The sequence below is a fragment of the Tamandua tetradactyla genome, chromosome 18 (assembly GCF_023851605.1).
Source record: "Tamandua tetradactyla isolate mTamTet1 chromosome 18, mTamTet1.pri, whole genome shotgun sequence".
NCBI classification, from domain to species: domain Eukaryota; kingdom Metazoa; phylum Chordata; class Mammalia; order Pilosa; family Myrmecophagidae; genus Tamandua; species Tamandua tetradactyla.
The window spans coordinates 19,634,488-19,653,984 of record NC_135344.1 but is presented as its reverse complement, the minus strand read 5'-3'; the positions used below and the strand labels follow the sequence as shown (position 1 = coordinate 19,653,984).

At 43.0% G+C, this 19,497-nt stretch overlaps 1 protein-coding gene and 1 long non-coding RNA gene across 3 annotated transcripts in view; one reads left to right on the top strand and one right to left on the bottom strand.

The window, feature by feature from the left end:
- ZCCHC2 (zinc finger CCHC-type containing 2) overlaps positions 1-5,666 on the top strand; it is a 60,709-nt gene extending 55,043 nt beyond the window's left edge. For both annotated transcript variants that reach the window (XM_077135309.1, XM_077135310.1), the window contains 2 exons: positions 1,109-2,602; positions 3,546-5,666. In XM_077135309.1, coding sequence (XP_076991424.1) covers positions 1,109-2,602; positions 3,546-3,613 — 1,562 coding nt within the window. In that variant the 3' untranslated portion in view covers positions 3,614-5,666. The remainder of the gene's footprint in view (positions 1-1,108; positions 2,603-3,545) is intronic.
- Positions 5,667-16,028: 10,362 nt separating this feature from the next.
- LOC143662546 (uncharacterized) lies at positions 16,029-17,344 on the bottom strand. Its single transcript, XR_013165400.1, has 2 exons — positions 16,433-17,344; positions 16,029-16,335 (listed from the first exon to the last, which is right to left on the bottom strand). It is a non-coding gene; the product is annotated as an uncharacterized LOC143662546 (long non-coding RNA).
- Between the last annotated feature and the right edge of the window lie 2,153 nt (positions 17,345-19,497).

Sequence of the window (19,497 nt, the reverse complement as noted above, 5' to 3'; positions counted from 1 at the left end):
ACCTATTTTTAAATAGCTAGATGAATCCTTACAATGTGTTCATAAAGCCTTTAGGGACCATTTTAAATGATGGGATTATTTGCTGTCACTTAAAATTTAAGCAAAGCTCAATTCAAAGCCCAGTTTAGTTGGCTATCTGATAAATGTTCCAGCTTCTTTTGACAATTAAATGTTTATCTTTGACTTTGCATTGGTGTAATGGTACATATATTATACTTTAAAGGAATTATTAAAATTTTAATACTTTTTGTTTTACAAAATTTAGTCAGAAACATCCACAATTATTGATCTGTTGGGGGAAGTTTATCCTAGAATCATTGGTTGATGAATTGAATCTCTTCTCTCCAAATTAAAATAGTTGAATTAATAAAAGTGTTGACATTCTATGTCAATCAGTAGATTTCTGTTTAACCTTTCTCCACAAAGACTAGTCTGAATAGTTCTTACTATACTGTTTCAAAAATTTTCAGCATCTTAAAATTGAATATAACCAGTTATTACCTTAATAAGTATTAACATTTTAAGTACACAATAATTCAGCTAATATTTTTAAAGATGTTCTAGCTCACTGGTTTTATGACTGTTTCAAATTTCCTTCCCCTTGTTGAAATGTTTAAAAGTAAGACTATTCCTTTCTAATTCCCTAGCCCTAGATATTTTGGTTAAATACAGTCCTGATTTGAACATCTTTAAATTGTATCATTTATCTGAGACATATAAGGAACCTGGGTTTGGCACTGCAGAGTATAATTCAGGTGGCTTGCCTAAAATTGATTAAATCTAATGGTATCTAATGCATTTCCCAGTGATAAGGTGGTGGTAAATAAATCATTATGTTTTATACTGTTCTTCATTCATTCTCCAGTTAACCTTTTAATGTGTTTTGTTTTTATCTTCCCATATATTTTCAAATAAAGCATGGCTATATGGTGATCTATAGAAAGCCAAAAATTAAAGGTCAGATTGGACAGGCACATAGCTTAATGGAGGAACACATGGATCCCAGTTCCAAACTTCAGAGTTAATTTTGATAGACTTAAAATTTATTTCTAGAAAGAAAGATGGGAATTAACTTCTGTTAATATCAATTTATATTTGTTTTGCTTAGATACAGACAGCAATTCTGAGGACTCTGGGAATCCATCTACAACCATGTTTACAGGTTATGGTTCTGTCAATCAGACTGTCACTGTCAAGCCACCTGTTCAGATTGCTTCATTAGGAAATGAGAACAGAAGCCTTTTAGAAGATCCCTTAAACTCGCCCAAGTATCAACATATTTCTTTTATGCCAACTTTACACTGTGTCATGCACAATGGTACCCAGAAGTCTGAAGTTGTTGTTCCTCCACCCAAATCTGCTGATGGCAAAACAATAGGGATGATTGTTCCTAGTCCTGTTGCATTTTCTGCAATAAGGGAATCCACAAATTCAACCCCTGTTGGAATACTAGCGCCAGCAGCTTCTACTGGTGAATCTGAAAAGCATCTTGAATTACTGGCTTCCCCTTTACCGATTCCGTCAACTTTCCTTCCCCATAGTGGCACCCCTGCTTTGCATCTAACAATTCAGAGGCTGAAGTTAGCACCACCACAAGGATCTTCTGAGAGTTGCACAGTTAATGTCCCCCAGCAACCAGCCGGGAGTCTGAACATCGGATCACCAAACACTGCCTTTATTCCTGTCCACAACCCAGGTAGTTTTCCAGGATCTCCCGCTGCTACCACGGACCCCATCACAAAATCTGCATCCCAAGTGGTAGGACTAAATCAAATGGTGCCTCAAATGGAGGGAAACACAGGGACAATCCCTCAGCCTACCAATGTGAAGGTAGTTCTTCCAGCAGCTGGCCTCTCAGCTGCACAGCCACCAGCTTCCTACACTTTACCAGGCTCTCCCCTTGCTGCCAGTGCATTACCCAACCAGAATTCCAACGTGCTAAACACAGCGGCCACTTCCACTCAGTCAACGAGTGCAGGCATCAGTCAGGTCCAGGCTACCGTTCCTCCTGCAGTTCCTACCCACACCCCAGGCCCTGCCCCCTGCCCGAGCCCTGCATTGACACACAGTACTGCACAGAGTGACAGCACATCTTACATCAGTGCTGTGGGAAATACAAACGCTAATGGAACAATATTGCCACCCCAGCAGATGGGCTCAGGTCCGTGTGGTTCTTGTGGGCGAAGGTGCAGCTGTGGGACCAATGGAAACCTTCAGCTAAACAGTTACTATTACCCTAATCCAATGCCCGGACCAGTGTACCGAGTCCCGTCATTCTTTACTCTGCCGTCCATTTGCAATGGCAGCTACCTCAACCAAGCACATCAGAGCAATGGAAACCAACTTCCTTTTTTTCTGCCTCAGACTCCATATGCAAATGGACTGATGCACGACCCAGTCATGGGGAGCCAAGCCAATTATGGCATGCAGCAGATGGCAGGATTTGGGAGATTTTATCCTGTATATCCAGCACCTAATGTAGTTGCCAACGCCAATGGTCCGGGGCCCAAGAAGAATGGGAATGTTTCATGTTACAATTGTGGTGTGAGCGGGCACTATGCACAGGACTGTAAGCAGTCGTCCATGGAGGCCAACCAGCAAGGTAATCCTGATAGCTCCCAGAGGACTTGCTTTTGAGCTGACCCGTTTCTCTTTCCCTTATTGATCATGGGGACTCTGTTGTAGCAGAAAGATCGTCTGTGTGTTCACTTATGTGTGTTGTGCTTTCAGTGACAGATCACAAAATGCAAGCTTAAAAACCTAGTATAGTCCCAGGTCACACAAAGCACAAGGAAGTTCGGGGAAAGTCGATTTCCAGATAAAAAATAAACTATAAAGGCACTTTCAAAGAATATAATGGAAATTTGCATTCTATAATGTCAAATCTCTTGCTCGCGGCACTTTTTAAAAAGCTACAATCCTGTTTCATATAGTAAGCAAAATTTTTAAACACTGAAAAACTAGGAAGTAATCTAGTCAGCCAGTGTGTAAGGTTTTTGGAGACTGTTTAGTATAACTATGCATAATTAGCTGGCCTCATGTGTATCCCCTCCTTTCTTTCCCAGCAGATATTTCAAAAAAGATCCAAGATTCTTTTCCATTTTGCAGGAACAGTATTTAAGCACTGGTTTGGGAGTAAGGGAATTTGAACTAAATTTAATATTCTTACCATCAGAAAGAATAAGAAAGTGCTCTTAATAGTATGAGTAAGATACCAAATTCAGTGGTAACCACAAACTGTTCCCTTTCACTCGCATTTGTCTTTTGTCATTTTGGCAAATCCTACCCAGAAAAAGAAGTCTTGAATCAAGAGTCTCTTTACTTGGCATATTTAAAGGAAGATCAAGTTTGATAGCTTTAGGTTGAACTTAAAGCACAAACTTCATAATTGCCTTTTTAAAGTAATTTTATTTACCATTTTGTAATAGTACTAAAGTGCTGAGGAAGGTGCCTTCTGAAGAGCATGCCCATTTGATATCTTGTAGTGGTTTGTGATACATTTAACTGTAAGCAGTGACTTAGCAGTTCTGTCTTTCCCGTTTTAGGCACTTACAGACTGAGATACGCACCTCCCCTCCCCCCTTCTAATGATACGTTGGATTCTGCAGACTGAAACAAGTAAAGCCTCCTTAACACACTGAAGTGTGGGGAAGTTATGGTGGGGTGTGGAGGGGAGGAAAGGAAAGGTATTTTGTTGTTTGTTTTTTTTTTGTCTTTACATTTCCTAGATTTCTATGCAGTTGGGACTATTCATTTCTCTTGTCCCAGTGTCCAAAACAAAAGAAGAATGCATTGCTTTTGAGCCTCTGGTCTCCTGGTTCCGTAACAGGCTTGTATGTATGATACATGTAATTTAAACGTCCAAACTATCAAACAGAAAATGTTCATGTGTGTGTTTCGTTTTTTTTTGGTTACACTGAATACTTGCTGTGTGCAATGTTTACTGAATCTTTAAAACTGTGTATTTGACCTTTTTTTTTTTTTTTTAACAACACTGATGATGGTCATATGGATTTGAAAAAAAGAAACTTTGCTTCTTCCCCAGCTTTTCTCACTTTCACCCCACAGTACCACATTTCTCCCCCCTCCCCCCCTCATTTTCCTCACTGGCCTGTGGAGTAACTGACAGTGTCCTTGTCCATACATTGTAAACTGCTCTGCATATAAACTAAGGATAAAATGTTTTCACCTTAATCTTAAGGGAGAAATCAGATTCCCCAAATAGTGTGTATATATGTAATAAACAGCATCATATAAATACATATATGCAGCGCTTGTTGTCCAAATAAAAATTAAAATAAGTGGAAGAGAGAGGAAGAAGTAAAATCATATGAAACTGATAAAACTATATGTATGAAATGGACAGAAAGCTTTTTCTTAAACACAAACCAAATTTTTTACTTCCATCAGACCTTTTTAGCCTGTTGCTTCAGAGAGACACAAAGTGAACAAACTGGTGTGACTGTTGTTCTCCTGTGTGTTTGTGCTTGTAATGAAAGTCAACGGCCAATTTTACTTCTTGTGGTCTACTACTGTGTCACAGTGAAAGAGACACTACTTGAGTAAAGATTTTTCTTCTCCTGTATCAACTGTTACAGTGTTATGTTGTGTTCAAAATGTATATGGTTTATTTCAATCAGAACAAAAGCTTGGGTTCCTACAAAAAGTCAGGTATTTGTTCCCTAACCTGTGTCTCGTAGCAAAGTCACTTTTATAACAGTTTACCACTAGGCTTGATTATAATGTGAAAGACTGAATTGAGTGGTTCAGATGGTATTAATCATGTCAGTGTCATGTCACTAAGTTTAATGCTGCTGTTAAAAAAAAAAAAGTTTTTTAAAGCCAATCTATGTACTAAATTGCTTCCAGGTGATTTTTGATTTCCTAAAGTGCACTGAAGTTATCTGGAAGATTGAGTGTATTTTTTGGTGACTGCTGCATTCAACAGCAGTGAACAACTACCACTGTATGGTCATAAGTTTAAGGGTTTGTGCGGGGGGGGTGGGGGGAGGTACTTTTGTTTTCCCATTCCTCAGTACAGAGCAGAAATGAAAGGTTTTTGTCTGGTGGAGTAGTGCTGGTATGCAGCAGAGGAACTTAATTATCTGGTCTTGGGTTGGAAGCCTGACAGACTGCTAGACAAAAGGAGAAAAACTTGAAGAAAAAAGCTTAATTTAATGCTTCATAGGTAGCATTTATATTTATAGCACCAATGTACATTTTGAAACTTTCTTTTAGAGGTGAGAGGTATGGGGAAGGGAAAAGAGGGGTGGGTGTTGAAGGGGTAGATGAAAGCTTTAATTAAAAAAAAAGTTTGAGTAAAGGAAATTATTTTGATTAAATATATTTTATTTGATCTGGGTATTTTTGGACCACATTAAATTAATTGCTAAGCTGCAGTTGAGTTGTTCAAGTGAGAGTTTTGATAAGCCACGTATGGACGCGTTGTGAATCACTTGCCAGTTGTACTTTATGGAGCTTATTTTATGATTTAAAATACTGTACTGTACATAGGAGGTATGTTACCTTCTCCTTATTTGTATGTTTACCATATACTTTGATATTTGAAATGTTATGTACTGGAAAGGCCACTTATATTTCTAGAACAGATTGGATTTTATGCAACCTTTTTTCCTTGAATTAACAGCAATAAAAAAAATGAAAAACAGCTTAAGAGTTGTGCTTCACTGCGAATTTTGTAAAAGTGAAGGATAGGACATTGTGCATGTTGATTTGTGTTTTTTTGTAAAGGTACCGACCCATATCCCTGCTAATGTGCTAATGGGCAGGGAATCCCAAAGTTAATCTACCAACTGGATGTTAGTTTTTTTCCCCAATTAACCATTACTACATATAGGTCATCTGTGTGACCTCAAAAGAATGGAGACTGATTTTGTGTTGGATGCGCTGTGTGCCTGAGGCACACTGGTTATAGGCACAGACCTGCCAGTAAGGAGCTTAGGTTTCTGGTGGAGGCCCTCCCAGGGATGTAAGAGGCCTGATTGACTCTCACATTTGTTATTTTGTCAGCCAGTCAGCTGTCTCATACAATATAAAAGGTTTTATTTCATTGATTCTGTCCTCTACACTCCAGTTTCAGGTCATTTATAAGAGCCTATGAGAGGTCCTGTGGAAGCATCCAGGGAAGGGTCACAGTCTCTGGTGATGGGGTGACCAGTGTGGTGTTTGCCCAGGCTCTTTGAGGGTGCCCACGCCATCATCCTGGAAATGGACACTTAGAAGGACTCATTCTCAGGGCATTGGATTCTTGTCTGGAGCCAGCTAATGAATATTCCCTCTGTATCCAGTTGGCCAGTGGGTTTGAGGTAATTATAGTGTCCCTAAGTGTCTGCAGTGTACCAGTGTTTCCCTAATGAAGCATATCTAAGTTATGGACCCACCTTCCAAATGAACTGAAACATCTCCAATACCTGTGCTCCTTACCTATTTACTCAACATCTTTCCTTCCCCTACCGTACCAAGGCAACCACTCCCCTAAATTTTACAGTTGCTTTTTTTTTTCTCCTATTACGTAGCCCTAAAAATATACACTTCATTTTTGGTTTTCTTGAGCTTTATACAAATGGTATCATACTGTGCCTAGTCATCTGTGACTTGCTCTACTCATTTGGTTTGGTGGTCCTGATATTAAGTTCCTACAGTTTATTCATTTTCACTACTTTATCATATTTCATTGTGTGAGGGAAATATATATTTCCATTATTCTGTCAAAGGACATTTGGGTTGTTTGCTTTTGTTATTATAAACAGGGCTGCTAATTATACCAGTCTCCTGGTTTGTGTGTGCAAGAGTTCTCTAGGATATGTAATAGCTAGGAGTGGAATTTCTGGGTTGTGCAGTGTACAAGGTCCCCTCAATCCACATCCTTATGGGCTCCACTGACAACCTCCTAGTGTGAGGGAAGTCTAAGCAGGGAGGAAGGCAAGGGAGGGTTGGGCAGGCTTATGCAGAGCTCAGAGGAAGCAGTGAGACTGGAGAACAACCTCACATCCTCGTAGGGTTTGAGGGTCCCAGACGGGGAGGGGATGCATTCAAGGCAGGAAATGTGTGTAAGGAAAGGCACTGGAGAAGACATAATAGTTTGTGTGCAGGGGGAGAGGGACAAGCAAATACAGATGTAGTAGAGGGAACATTTTAGAGTCAAGTTCAATAGGTTAAAATAGGGTCAGAAAGAAGATTCTGGAGTTATTTGAGTGAAAAATGAAAAGTTATCAAGTTTTAAATAGAGGAAAACCATGCTACTAGGGTATTTAAGAAAATCGTTGTATGGCTGAGGAAAGAAAACCTCAACATCCAGAGACTGTTCAGGAGATTGAAATAATCTGGGGTGAGGCAGTGAGGTCCTAAACTAGGCTTTTGCTAAGTGGGAAAAAATGACTGGAGGTGCCAATCTAGAAAAGAATGGGAGAAACAAGTAGAAGGATCCCTGGACCTCTGAGCTTCATTTTCCCTAGACATGAAATGATACTGTTAGTTTTAAATTATGGCTATGAGAAATAATATAGGGGAAGGGTCCAACATAGCATTTAGAAGGCACTCATATTAATTGAATTCAATTTTTATCAACAGAATAAGTGTCATACTGTTTCAAGAGACAAGAAAAATGTGCATGAGAAGTTGGTTAGAAATGAAAGGAGATGGTTCTTCTGGGTGATGAGACACCTAGCCAACGTAGTTCTTCATTAGATTAAGATCTGTATGTTCATCTCTATCCACTAATCAAAGACATAGACTATTTCTTGCCCTCAAAGATTAAATCTAGTTGGAGAGCTTACCAGTTAATGGTAGCTAGGGTCTCCATACACATGGGCTGAGTTGTGCAGTACTGATGATTGCACCTCAAAGCAAAATAAGTTCACCATAAAGCAAATACATATGTAGTTTTTATGTAAGTGCTAAACAATTTGAGAATGTTCCAAAAAGTGTAGTGGCACAGTGTAAAACATTAAAAAAAAAAAAAAAGTAGCATCTACTTCTTATGTGCACCATCCATTTCAACTTGGAAGAGACCTTTTTTCAGTTCTACATACGGATTATAAAAGCTTTCCAAGGTTAAGGCAGTGAAACCAATAGAGACAAGCTGTGATATAGTTCAACGCAGAGAAAAGAGTTTGAGGTGTAGGGGAGGAAGTAAGGAAATGGGGTACCCTGACTCTAAACAAGTCACTGCATCCTCGGACCTTCGTTCTTGAGGGGATGAGACCTGCTGTTCCGGGAATTGTCTCTGCAGGCAGAGCTCGCAGTCACAGTCTCAGACCCTACAACCTGACCATGCAGCAGGCAGGCAGTTGTGTGCAGCCTTGTATTCCCACAAAGGCCATCAGCACAGTGGCTTGCACAGTGTGCATTCCTAAGATGAGTCTAACATTTTGTCACTGCTTGCAAATCACAGCTGTTGGGCCCTATAGATGCAAAAATAGCTTCTCTTTGCCACATCTCAGAAATCTACCTCACTGTTAAATGTCCTTGAAAAATGTAAGCCCTCTAGATAGGAGCATGGGTAAACACTGCCTGAACTTTTCATGTGTATGGTAGCACAGCTTTAGGTTTCCTCTTTTCTCTGGTTCTGGTGCTAATCATGCCCCCCTCCACGCAGTCACGCCTCCTTCAGAAGTTACCTGCAGGCGTCGGTCACCTGTAGCTACTTGAAATTTTAGGGTAAGGAGGCAGTGGGGTGAGGTGGAGGGTAAGATTATTTTTTATTGCTTTTCTTTTTTTCTCCTGCAGCTCTGATTCAATCGTTTTAAAAGGTGGTCCCATCCAGCCTTTTACCAAAAGAAATTGCTAAGTGGGAAGCAATGCCATCTGGTGGGAGATGAGGACAGTGCAACCAAGCAGATGTTATTTCCTACTGACCTAATTTAGAGAAAATTAAACGTAAAACAGAAAACGTGGGATTGTAAGCCCATGTCCAGAATCTTAAAGAATGCAGGCAGCTGGCCGTAAAAGTTATTTTAAGAGGATCCTCCTTCAATGAAATCAAAGTTTGTGTTTAATCACCCTTAAACATATTTACAGTACTTTACAGTTAGTTTCCTTGCACTTTCTTGTGTGCTCATTTGAACATCACAACTGTGAACAGTATGGGATCTTTCTCCCAATTTTACCAATTAGGAACTCAGGGTTCAGAGAGGTTAAGTGCATAGGCATGTCAGTGACGAAGCCCAGGCCCCAATTTGTGATTAATGTTAACTTCCCCACACTGCTTTCTGCCACCACCCCCAGGTGCTGCTTCTCCAAACCCAATGCAACGACTTTAAAATTATAAATCTGTAGGAACCTTGTACCCAACAACCACCACAGCCTCTGGCTCCCTAAGAGAGGATGGGCTGGGCTGTGGGATGGCCTGGACACATGCCCTGCCCTGGTTTATCTGAAAGTCTGTCTTCTGTGTGTCTTGTGAAGGATTTAAGAACATGGGATGGGGAAAAGTTTCCAGAGATGGGAAACCCCAGGAACATTAGAACTAAGCTTTAAGTATTTGCCTGCCTAAGACAAATAAAAGGAATATCAGCTCTTTCCTGTATCAAAGGCTTTAAACGTACACAAACATTCCTCTGTTGGAAAACTAAGTTTTGCTTTGGCAAGGCCAAAGCTCTGGCATGGCCATGGCGATGGTCCTGGCCGCTCCCTCCACTCTCATCACCATCCACAGCAGTCTGAAGGCAGGAACTGGGACGATCACACCCACCCCCAGAAAACCCCTCTCCATGCTGAGGATGCTACCACACTTATTTGTTATCTAATGCTCCTTGCTGCTGGCAAATCAGTTGCTTTTACAAAGTCAACTTGCACAAGAGGTGGCAGCAATCATGGGCGTTGCGTCCAGCACACACCCATACTCCATGTGACCTTCCTTGGGCTCATCATCTATAGAAGGGGGATGATAACACTCAACTTTGTAAAATAGTTACAAGGATTAAATCCAACCAAATAAAGCACCCAATGTCTGACACAGTAGGTTTGTGATAAGTTTATACTGGTAGCTAAAATGTTATGGCTGCTATAGATCAGACACTCTTAGCTCATTTCAGACTCACAGCAACCCCAAGAGGTAAAGACCCCATCTTACAGTTGGGGAAATTGAGGTACAAAGGTTAAGTAAATATACAAGGGCATACAGCAATTAAGTGGCAGGGCTGGGATTTGAACACTGGTGGTCTGGCTCCTGAGCCACTGCTCCTGACCACTGTGCCTTTGTGCTTCTCTGTTTCCATTTCACAGAACTTTGCTAAATCTGTCCATGTGATGGTGCAAAAAGAGCCCTGAGCTGGAGTCAGACAAGCTGGGTTCTCAGCCAGCCTCTGTGCCTTCAACACTTGCTGTCACGTTGAACAACTGACTCTTTCTGAACCTTTATTCTTATCTAAAAGCTGGGTGGATGGTCAGTATAGGGTGGTGGAAATTAAACTAAATGATCTTAAAGGTGCCTTTCTGCTCCAAAATTCCATGACTTGAAGCTTAATTTTTCACCTTAAATGATAATGATTATAGAGATTTATAATTCTTTTACAATAACGTTTGGTTTGATTGATCTGAAGTCCTTATTTGGTGTGATTAGGAACACAAACTCCAATGGTCACAGTGTGTCTGCAGGAAGGAAATGTTCTTCTGGTCCTTGGCAGACCGGAGAGAAAGATCTCTTTTAGACTGGCCAGTCACCAGGTGGCAGCATAAATGTACCTCTACCTGCATGCTGCCCTGGGCTCTAGTGCAGTTTCTGGCCCCACTTCTTATCCTCAAAACCTCTAGGCCCTTCTCTGCTTGTATTTATAAGGTTTTCATTTGGAGGGGATTTCAGTTAGAAACAAAGCTCATACACTGAGTCTTGTGCTGAAGGATGGAGGGCTAGACATAGTGGTAAACTGGCAGTGTTTGCCCAGGATTGACAAACTGCAGACCACAAGCTAAGAGAATGAGTTTTACATTTGAATTGTTGAAGAAAAAAAATTATATGGAAAAATTACATAAAATTCAAATTTTAGTGTTTCCAAATAAAGTTTTTTTGAACCATGACCATACTCATTTGCCTATGTATTGTCTGTGGCTGCTTTTGACCTACAACAGCAAAGTTAGGTAGTGAGTACAGAGATTATATAGCTCTTGAAGCCTGAAATATTAAATCTCTGGCCCTTACAGAAAAGTCTGCCCATCCCTGACATGCCAACCTTATCTAAACAGAGATGCACTCTCCGTTATCTTTAAGGTCCTGATATTCTGTCAGACTAAGAATTGCAGTCTGACTTTTTGGTGCTGTTTTCTTAACACAATCAAATAGCATCTGTTGCTGGGGAAGTTAGTAGTACTTGAACATATTCGGTGAGTAATTTAGTAAATATTGACTACTTGTAGTGTGCCAGGCTGGGAGTTCGGAATCTAGTGAGGGTTATAATTGGAGTAAAGGAAAGAGCAGCAAGACCCTGTAGAACAAAGAGATTAACTCTACCTGCAGAGAACTGGGGAAAGACTTTCAAAGGATTAAACGTTTTAGGTGTGCCAAGAGGGAAGAGTTTCCTTAGTGATGAGGTGAGAGATGGCTAAGCATTATCAGCAAGCTATGTCAGTAAAATAACCAACACGGAATGTATTGGGGTGAGGGAGGGAGATGAGGCACAAGGCCGTGCTAGCAAGAGCTGGGGAGCAATGGGTGGAGCAAGGGCTAGGCAGGGCTCCTGGGGTGTGAAGAAGGCCACTGCAGAGAAGGAAGAGCAGGAGGTAGCTGCAGGGCTGTCCAAAGCCGAAGCAGGGAAGCAGGAAGAGAAGTAGATTCCAAAGGGGTGGGTTGTATAAGTGACACCTTGTAGGCCAGTGTTTCTCAACTTGTGGTCCTTGGGTCACCTGCAGCAGAACCACCTGAAAGGGCTAAAATAAAAACGCATTACTCAATAAGCTGACTTACAGAATTGAAGTCTCTGGAATGATTTTGCAGGTTCCCTGCAAAAATTTCATACTGATGTTCATATTGATGTCACGGCCCGTGTTAACCCAGCAGCCTCTATGGAGCTTTCCTTTCTCTTTTTCTATCCCTCTCCCAACCAGCCCATCTCTATTCTACAAGCCTGGATGACTGTGGAAAAGTGCCCATGTCTACTCCCACTGCCAGAAGTTCAGCCCCCTGTACTTGCATTTGTTCCCTCTTTGAGGTTCCCTGCTATGCACTCCCCCACAGCACTTTGGGCCTGGTTCCAAAGACCCCATCCCCCCTTTCTCCACTCCTGCCTCTTCACACCTCCACTCTTTCCAGCTCTTGTCTCTGTTCCCAGCTTCCAGGGCATTGCTCCCAGAGTGTGTAGGGAAGGGACTTGCTCCAGGAGGCCCAAACCTTGTCTACAAGTCATTAACAGATCTCTGGTAATTCTCAGTCAAACAGACCAGGGACAGAATCGTGTTCCTGGGATCCACCATAAGAGTTGGTTCTTTATACAATGTGAGAGCCAGCTGAACTTCACATAGCAGCAGCAGAGGTGTACAGGAAAACTTCATTTGAACACAACTAATTTGGATGTACAGAAAGAAGCTGAGTGGCTGAAAAATGTATTTTACCACCGATTGGGTTGTGGAGGGAGAGGGAGGGCAGTTTGCAAAACAAGAGCTTAAGTTTGATATCAGGGAGATTGTTTAAACCACTAGGACAAGCAGTTTCCCAGCACTTTGGATTTGTTTACTAACAAATAAGTTATATTGCAATTAGGTTCCTGTACAACCTTTTAATCACAGTTGGTAATTTTTCTTTAAGGCAGTATAATGGGTGGATATCAGCATAAACTGAGTTTGAATGCTAAGGCTGCCACTAATGAACTGCGGGCATCAGGCAAGTTCCTGTACATCTGCACCTCAGTTCCCTCACCTGTAAAATAAAGATAACAATACTATCTTCCTCATAGGACTGGTGTAAGGGTTAATAAGATAATATACATTTAAATGTGGTGCCTGGCATTCAGGGATCACTGACAAGCTGTTACTTTAAGAATGTGTTCTTCATTTGTTTAAAACCTGCCTTTATGTTTAAGGGCCTGTCAAAATTAGGATTACCTTCCTTCTTTGGATTAGACAGTGCTTTGCTCTTTTCATTGCAATGACCTGGGAACGTGGGGACACCCAAGGACAGGAACTAGGCAGAGGATTTTACAACCAGAGTGAAATCTGATTGCCACGCAGTCTCCCGATGGGACTTACTGTGTAATCAGCACAGTAATCAGCAATGTGCCTCAGGTGGAGTCCTCTGTGGCTACAAAGGCCTAAACCCAGAGTTTACCAGGCTCACCTGGTGGTGGGGGATGATACTAGGGATTTCCAAGTCCCTCCTCAGTAGGGACAACCAGGCATCATAATGGTTGGGTGAGTGCTAACCCTATTTACTACATACCTACGAGACAGAAATTGTGTGCCTACAGCCATGTCCCTTCCTAACTTCCTTTAGCCTTATTTGGGACACAGAGGCCCGAGTTCCTCCCCAATGTATTTATAGAGACATGCCTATTAAAAGAACAAATAAGCAGGTTTCTGAATTCAAGCAGGGGGTCGCAGGTGTTGCTTCCCCTCCATCTCCACCTCCATTATCATGCAGGTGTGTGGAAGGCGCACACACATACCTTTGTAGGGCCTTGGTGGAACAATAGAGGACAGTCACAGCCTGTTAATCCGGTCTGCTTCTCACAGGATGAAAAATCATTACATGGCAGTGGAAGGGAAGTTCAGGCCCCACAGAGGGAATTTTCCTGCAGGTCTTCCAGAACACTCTTCCCACCCCACCCTGCTCATGATAAATTGATAAAATGTCCTCATGCTTCAGAATAGCTCAGTTTCTTCTCTGAAGTTCAGTATTAAAATGTACATATTGAATAACATGACAAGAAGGAAGTGAACTCCACTAGAGTTTCTTTGACCCCAATGAAAATAAGTCATTGTGCCAGTTTCCTCTTAAATCAGACTTTCCACCAAGTAGACACTGGAGGTATATTTACTCTGGCAAAGAAAGATAGTAATTCTTGATTGAAAACTTTTGTAAATAAAGGGCCCTTAAAGTGTAGTGGGTCCCAGGGATATCCAAGGGCCACCTGGGAAGCCTCTGAAATCCAGACTCCGGGATGGGGGAAACCCTGCGCCACTGCAGCAGAATGCCTGGGGGTCGGGACTGCGTTGTGGGTATTTTAACAAGGATTTGGATGCACATGAAATTTGAAAACCATAAGGTTAAAAGCACAAACTTTAGAGACTGACAAACCAAGGTTTAGATGTTAAATCTGCCACCCAGTAGCTGTGGGCAAAATTACATTTTATTTGAAAAATGGAAATAACAGGGTCACCGAGACACCTGTTATGTATGCACAGTGCCTGCACAGCTACCAAATGTACTGAAGCTAACGTATTTGCAACATGCACTAAAACATGGAAGACAAAGAAAAGGGTTCCAGAGAGTACAGAATATCTCCCTGTGCTGCTGTTTTGTTTTACATGAAAGTAGTAACAGCGACTAACTGGTATTGAGTGCTTACTGTGAACGAGCCGTTATTCTCCACGTAGTATTTAATCCTCACAACAATCCTCTGAAGTAGGTACAATTATAATACCCATTTTATAGATGCAGAATCTGAAGCAAAGAAGGGTTAAGCCACTCACCTGTGGTCACACAGCTAGTAAATTACTAAGCTAGGATTTGAATCCAGGATCTCAGAGCCTGTTAATAAATTGATGGAGAAAAATTTAAGTCCACTTGCTGGGAAACCATGCAAGCTTCACGCCTCTTCAGCAGCCACAGGTTAAAAGGGCTCAAATGATTATAATTCTAGAGCCTAATGAAGAGCAAAAAGCTTTCTCTGGTGACATTTAAAACAGCATCTCTTACTGAAATGCTCATAGTCTAAACTGGATTTGGCCAATTTGGTAGTCATTCAACACTGGTAGCTATAAAATTTTAAATTAATTGATCAATGGAATGGAATCGAGAGTTCAGAAATAGACCCACATATATCTTGACAGCTGATTTTTGAGAAAGGTACAAACGTAATTCAATGAAAAAAAGGGTAATTTTTTAAACAACTGTTACTTGGTATGGTGTCCATATGCAAAAAAAAACCCATCAAATTCATAAAATTTCTGGAAGACATAGGAGAAAACCTTCATGTTAGGCAAAGATTTCTTAGTTGCTACACCAAAAGTATGATCCATAAACTCTGCTCCTTGAAAAACACTATCGAGACAATGAGGAGACATCAAAGACCCAGAGAAAATAGTCACACCTTATATATTTGATAAAGGACTTTTATCTAGAGTATATAAAGAACTCACAAAACCCAATAATAATTAACCGAACCAACAGAAAATGGGCAAAAGATTTTAACGCTTTGCCAAAGAAAATATCCAAATGACAAGTACATGAAAAGATGTTCAACATCTTTAGTCATTAGGGAAAATACACATTAAAATCACAATATGATACCATTGTGCACTTAATGGAATGGCCAAAATTTTTAAAAGACTGACCAGACCACATGATAAGGAGGTGGAGCAACTGGAAATCTCATACACCTCAGAGGGGGGATGTAAATGGCAAAACCACTTTGGAAAACAGTATGGCAGTTTCTTTAAAAGTTAAATATACACCTATCATGATTCAGCCCTTCTTCTTTTAGGAACTTACTCAGGAGAAATGAAAGCATATGTCTACACGAAGATTTATAGAATGTTTATAGCAGTTTTACCTGCGGTATACAATGGAAAACTGCTCGGCAATAAAAAGGAATGAACTAAGGCTCATAACAGCACAGATGAATCTTTTGCCTAGTGAAAGAAGCCAAAGAGTACATATTACATGATCCCATCTATATAAAATCCTAGGAAATTTCTGTAAAATCTAGTGACAGAAAGCAGAGCTGTGGTTGCCTGGACAGGGGCAGGGGTGTGTGACAGGGGAGGAGGACAAAGGATTAGAGGGAAACTTGTGGATGCGACAGGTACATTCACACAATCGATTGTGGTAATGGTCTCAGGGTCGAGATAGCAAAGCATCACATTTTACAGTTTATTACATGGAGCTTATTACACGTCATTTACACCTCAAAATAGCTCCTAAAATTTTAAAAATATTAAAACAAAATTTAAACTTCAGTTCCTTCGTCACACATTTTAAGTGCCCAAGAGTCACACGTGGCTAGTGTCTACTACACTGGACAGCAGAGATCCAGAACATTTCCATCATAGCGGAAGTTCCTTTGAATAGTGCTGGTCCAAAAACAGGCTCTCCTGCTGCAGGCTCACAGGGAATTCTAATAAAAAAAGAATCCTGCTGGCCACAGTGTCTCCTGCTTCTTTTGTCTACCGAACAAAAGGAATGACGGCAAAATGATGACGGGGCAAGCAACCCCCCACCCTCAGGACACGCCATAAAGAAGGGGCAAGCGCAGCCACTCACCACCTGCCCAGGGTCAGTGGAAGCAGGTCCGGCACCCCGGAGGTCGGGGAAATTCCCCGACGGAAAACTGTTTAGGTCCCTGCCCAACCGACTGGGCAAAGGAGGGAAGACGGAGGAGAGAAAAAGGCTTGAGGAGGTCGAGAAGAGCAGTCAATGGTAGAATCATAGAAAGTTTAGGCTCCTCTAGCAACCTTCGTTTCAAAAGCGAAGAGAGAACAAGGTTCAGAGACGGAAGGGTCAGGGCCGGGCCTCACAACGCCAGAGAAAAAGGTCAGAGCCAGGAGCGCCCAGGGGGCCTGATGCCCAGGGTCTAGCTTTGGGCGATTCAAAAAATAAGCAGAAATTGTGGTTGAGCTTCTAATGACGTCAAACATGCCTGTCTCTCCACTGGCAACCTTGGCACTTAGTCCTGCTCCTCCAACGCCGGGCACCCTAAGTGATCCAGCCAGCGTGGGAACACCGGGTTCGTCTGTTTCGTGCCCCGCACCCCTCGGCGGCCCGGGGAAGTCAGACCCCTCTTCAGGATGATGGCTGAAAGCGCGTCAGATGAAGTACCTCGAACTACAGAGAAAGCCAGTGGTGTTAAAACAGTTCCATCCTGGGAACCTGACTCTGCGGTTCCGCTAACCCAACCTTAAAGGAGAAGGCGGCCACTCGGGGCAGCCATTTTGACAGTTTGGCAATTCCCACCACAGAGTCCGGGGCGCAATGAAGCAAGGCGCTTGGCCTGCCGAGAAATCGGGCCTTGGCTTTGGATGAACCGAAGGAACTGAGAGGATTTCCTCAGCCCTGGCTGCGGCCAACTTCGCTCTCCAACTCCCCCTCCTCGGCTGTCTGTCTAATTACGCAGGCAGCCGCGCGCCTGGCGGTCGAGGCCCGGGTGCCGCGCTGGGGCGGCGCTCGGTGTTGCAGTCCCAGGCCGCGTCGAGGGCGGGGCGGTCCCCCGGGCCCCGGCTCGCTCCGGCCGCCCAAGGCAGCGCCACCGCCAAGGCGTGCGAGGAGGCGGGCGGGGGAGACCCGGGGCCCGGGAATCCCGGGTCCCCGACGGGCGCAGGCGTTCGCCTCTTCCCGGAGCGCCGCGCGGGGGCGCCCGTTGCGAGGCCTGGGCCCGGGGGCAAAATGGCTGACCCCGGCCGCCCCCGAGAGCTGCCGGGGCTGGTGGATCTGGGGATCGGTTAACTCGGTGGGGGCGCGGAGCCGGGGGGCGGCCAGGAAATCAGTCCCCGCGACCCGGGTCGCTACGGTCCGCCACCCAACTCAGGGGCGCCGCTTCCCCAAAGCAGAAACGACGCGCCCGGGCGGGGATGGAAAGTGGGGACGTTCGGGCGCCGGGGCTGAAAGGCTAGGTTGCCCGAGGAACGCGCGCTGCAGCCCGGCACCGCCGAGGATTGCCAACCCCTCCCCGCCCCCGAAAGTCAGAGCGCGCAGCCCCGGACCGGGCGCGCGGCCTCACCACTCGGGCGCCGGCGGGCCAGCCTCCGGGACTGCGCGCCGCCCGAGGGCAGGGCCTGCCCGGTCGCGTGCCGAACAGCCAGACCGCGGAGAGGTAAGCTCCGTTATCACGCCTCCTCGCCTTTCTGCGTCCCTCCGGATTCCAATCCCATCTGCCTCTAATTTTTTGGATTCTCGGGTGTTCAGTTCCATTCTAATTGAGAAATGATAGATTTGAGTTTGGGAATATCTGCAAAACAAGCAGTGCCTTGCATACAGTAAGCACTCAATAATGTTAAACGAATGGATGAAGCGAGGAACCGTCTGCTGTTCCCTTTTTTTCCTTTCTCTTTTCAAGAATTGATGTATTTTGATCTGTTTCCTTAGTGGACATGCTAGGACCACAGCCCCGATGAAAGAAATTATGAGGGTTCCATAGCCACTGGATTTTTACCCCCTTAAGACAAGAAAACGGTCTTCAAAGATATTAACTTCGTTATAACAAGCAGATAAGAAAGGCAGGAAGACCATTCTGAAAGCCAAAGCAAGCAGCTTCATTTATTTATTTTTAAAAAAATGATAAATGTAGAATATGAGAGCATGCTCATAAATTCAAGCAGTGTAAACAAAAAAAAGTGGTAAAAGTTAAAATCCCTGGTCCCCATCCCCCAATCTTAATTGTCTCTCTAGGGATAACCACTGTTAATTGATTGTAGCCAACCCCGTTGCACCACCCCCTTCTCCCTTTGCACTCCACCTGCGGGCATCCTGCCGGTCTTCACAAGGCTTTCCCCTTTCAGGCCTTCGTGCTTATTATCTCCTCTACCTGAAATGCTCAGGTTCTTTCCCTTTTTTTGGTGGATGGGGATGAGGGAAGGGAAGTGGTATTTTATCTGGTTTTTATTTATCTGGTAGCATTCATACAGTGAAAGCACAAATCTTTAGTGTGCACTTAATAAATTTTCACTTTTTTTTAACACATATATTTGCCCAGATTAAGACATAGGACATTACTGGTATCCCAGAAAGCTCCCTCACGCCTCCCCCAGACAACCCCTCCTGAGGTCACCACTCTTCTTGACCTCTGTCATCATAGAGTCTTCTCATCTGTTCATATAATGATGTAATACTGAATGTAATTTTTTTGTCTCCAGCCTTTTCTGGGGGAGCTGATTCCCAGCCTCCAGGTCTCAGCTCAAAAGTCACCTCCTTTCCGTTCCCTTCCATATCATTACATTGTTCCTGTCCTTCAGAGCACTACACAGTGTGCAATTTCTGTGTTTGTTTACTTGTTTATGTTCTTCTCCCTGTCAAGAAAGTCTTCTATTCACAGCTTGTTCCCTGAACCCCCAGCACAGTGTCTGGCCCAGGTAGATGTTCAACAAATATTTAATGAATGAATGTGTGCATGAATGAAAGGAATAAATACCCCAGGTATCAGTTTGTATGGTCCTGAATGTGAAAGCTAAGTTTTGTCCAAACTCTGGCCTATACCTCAAGTCTCTTGACAAACAATTGACAAACAATTCTTGACAAACAATTGACAAGCAATTCTTGGTCACCAACTCCAAACTTGAAGATATAGAGAAAAATTCTGGAGTTGTTCCAATCTGTTTGGAGACAAAAAGTGGGCT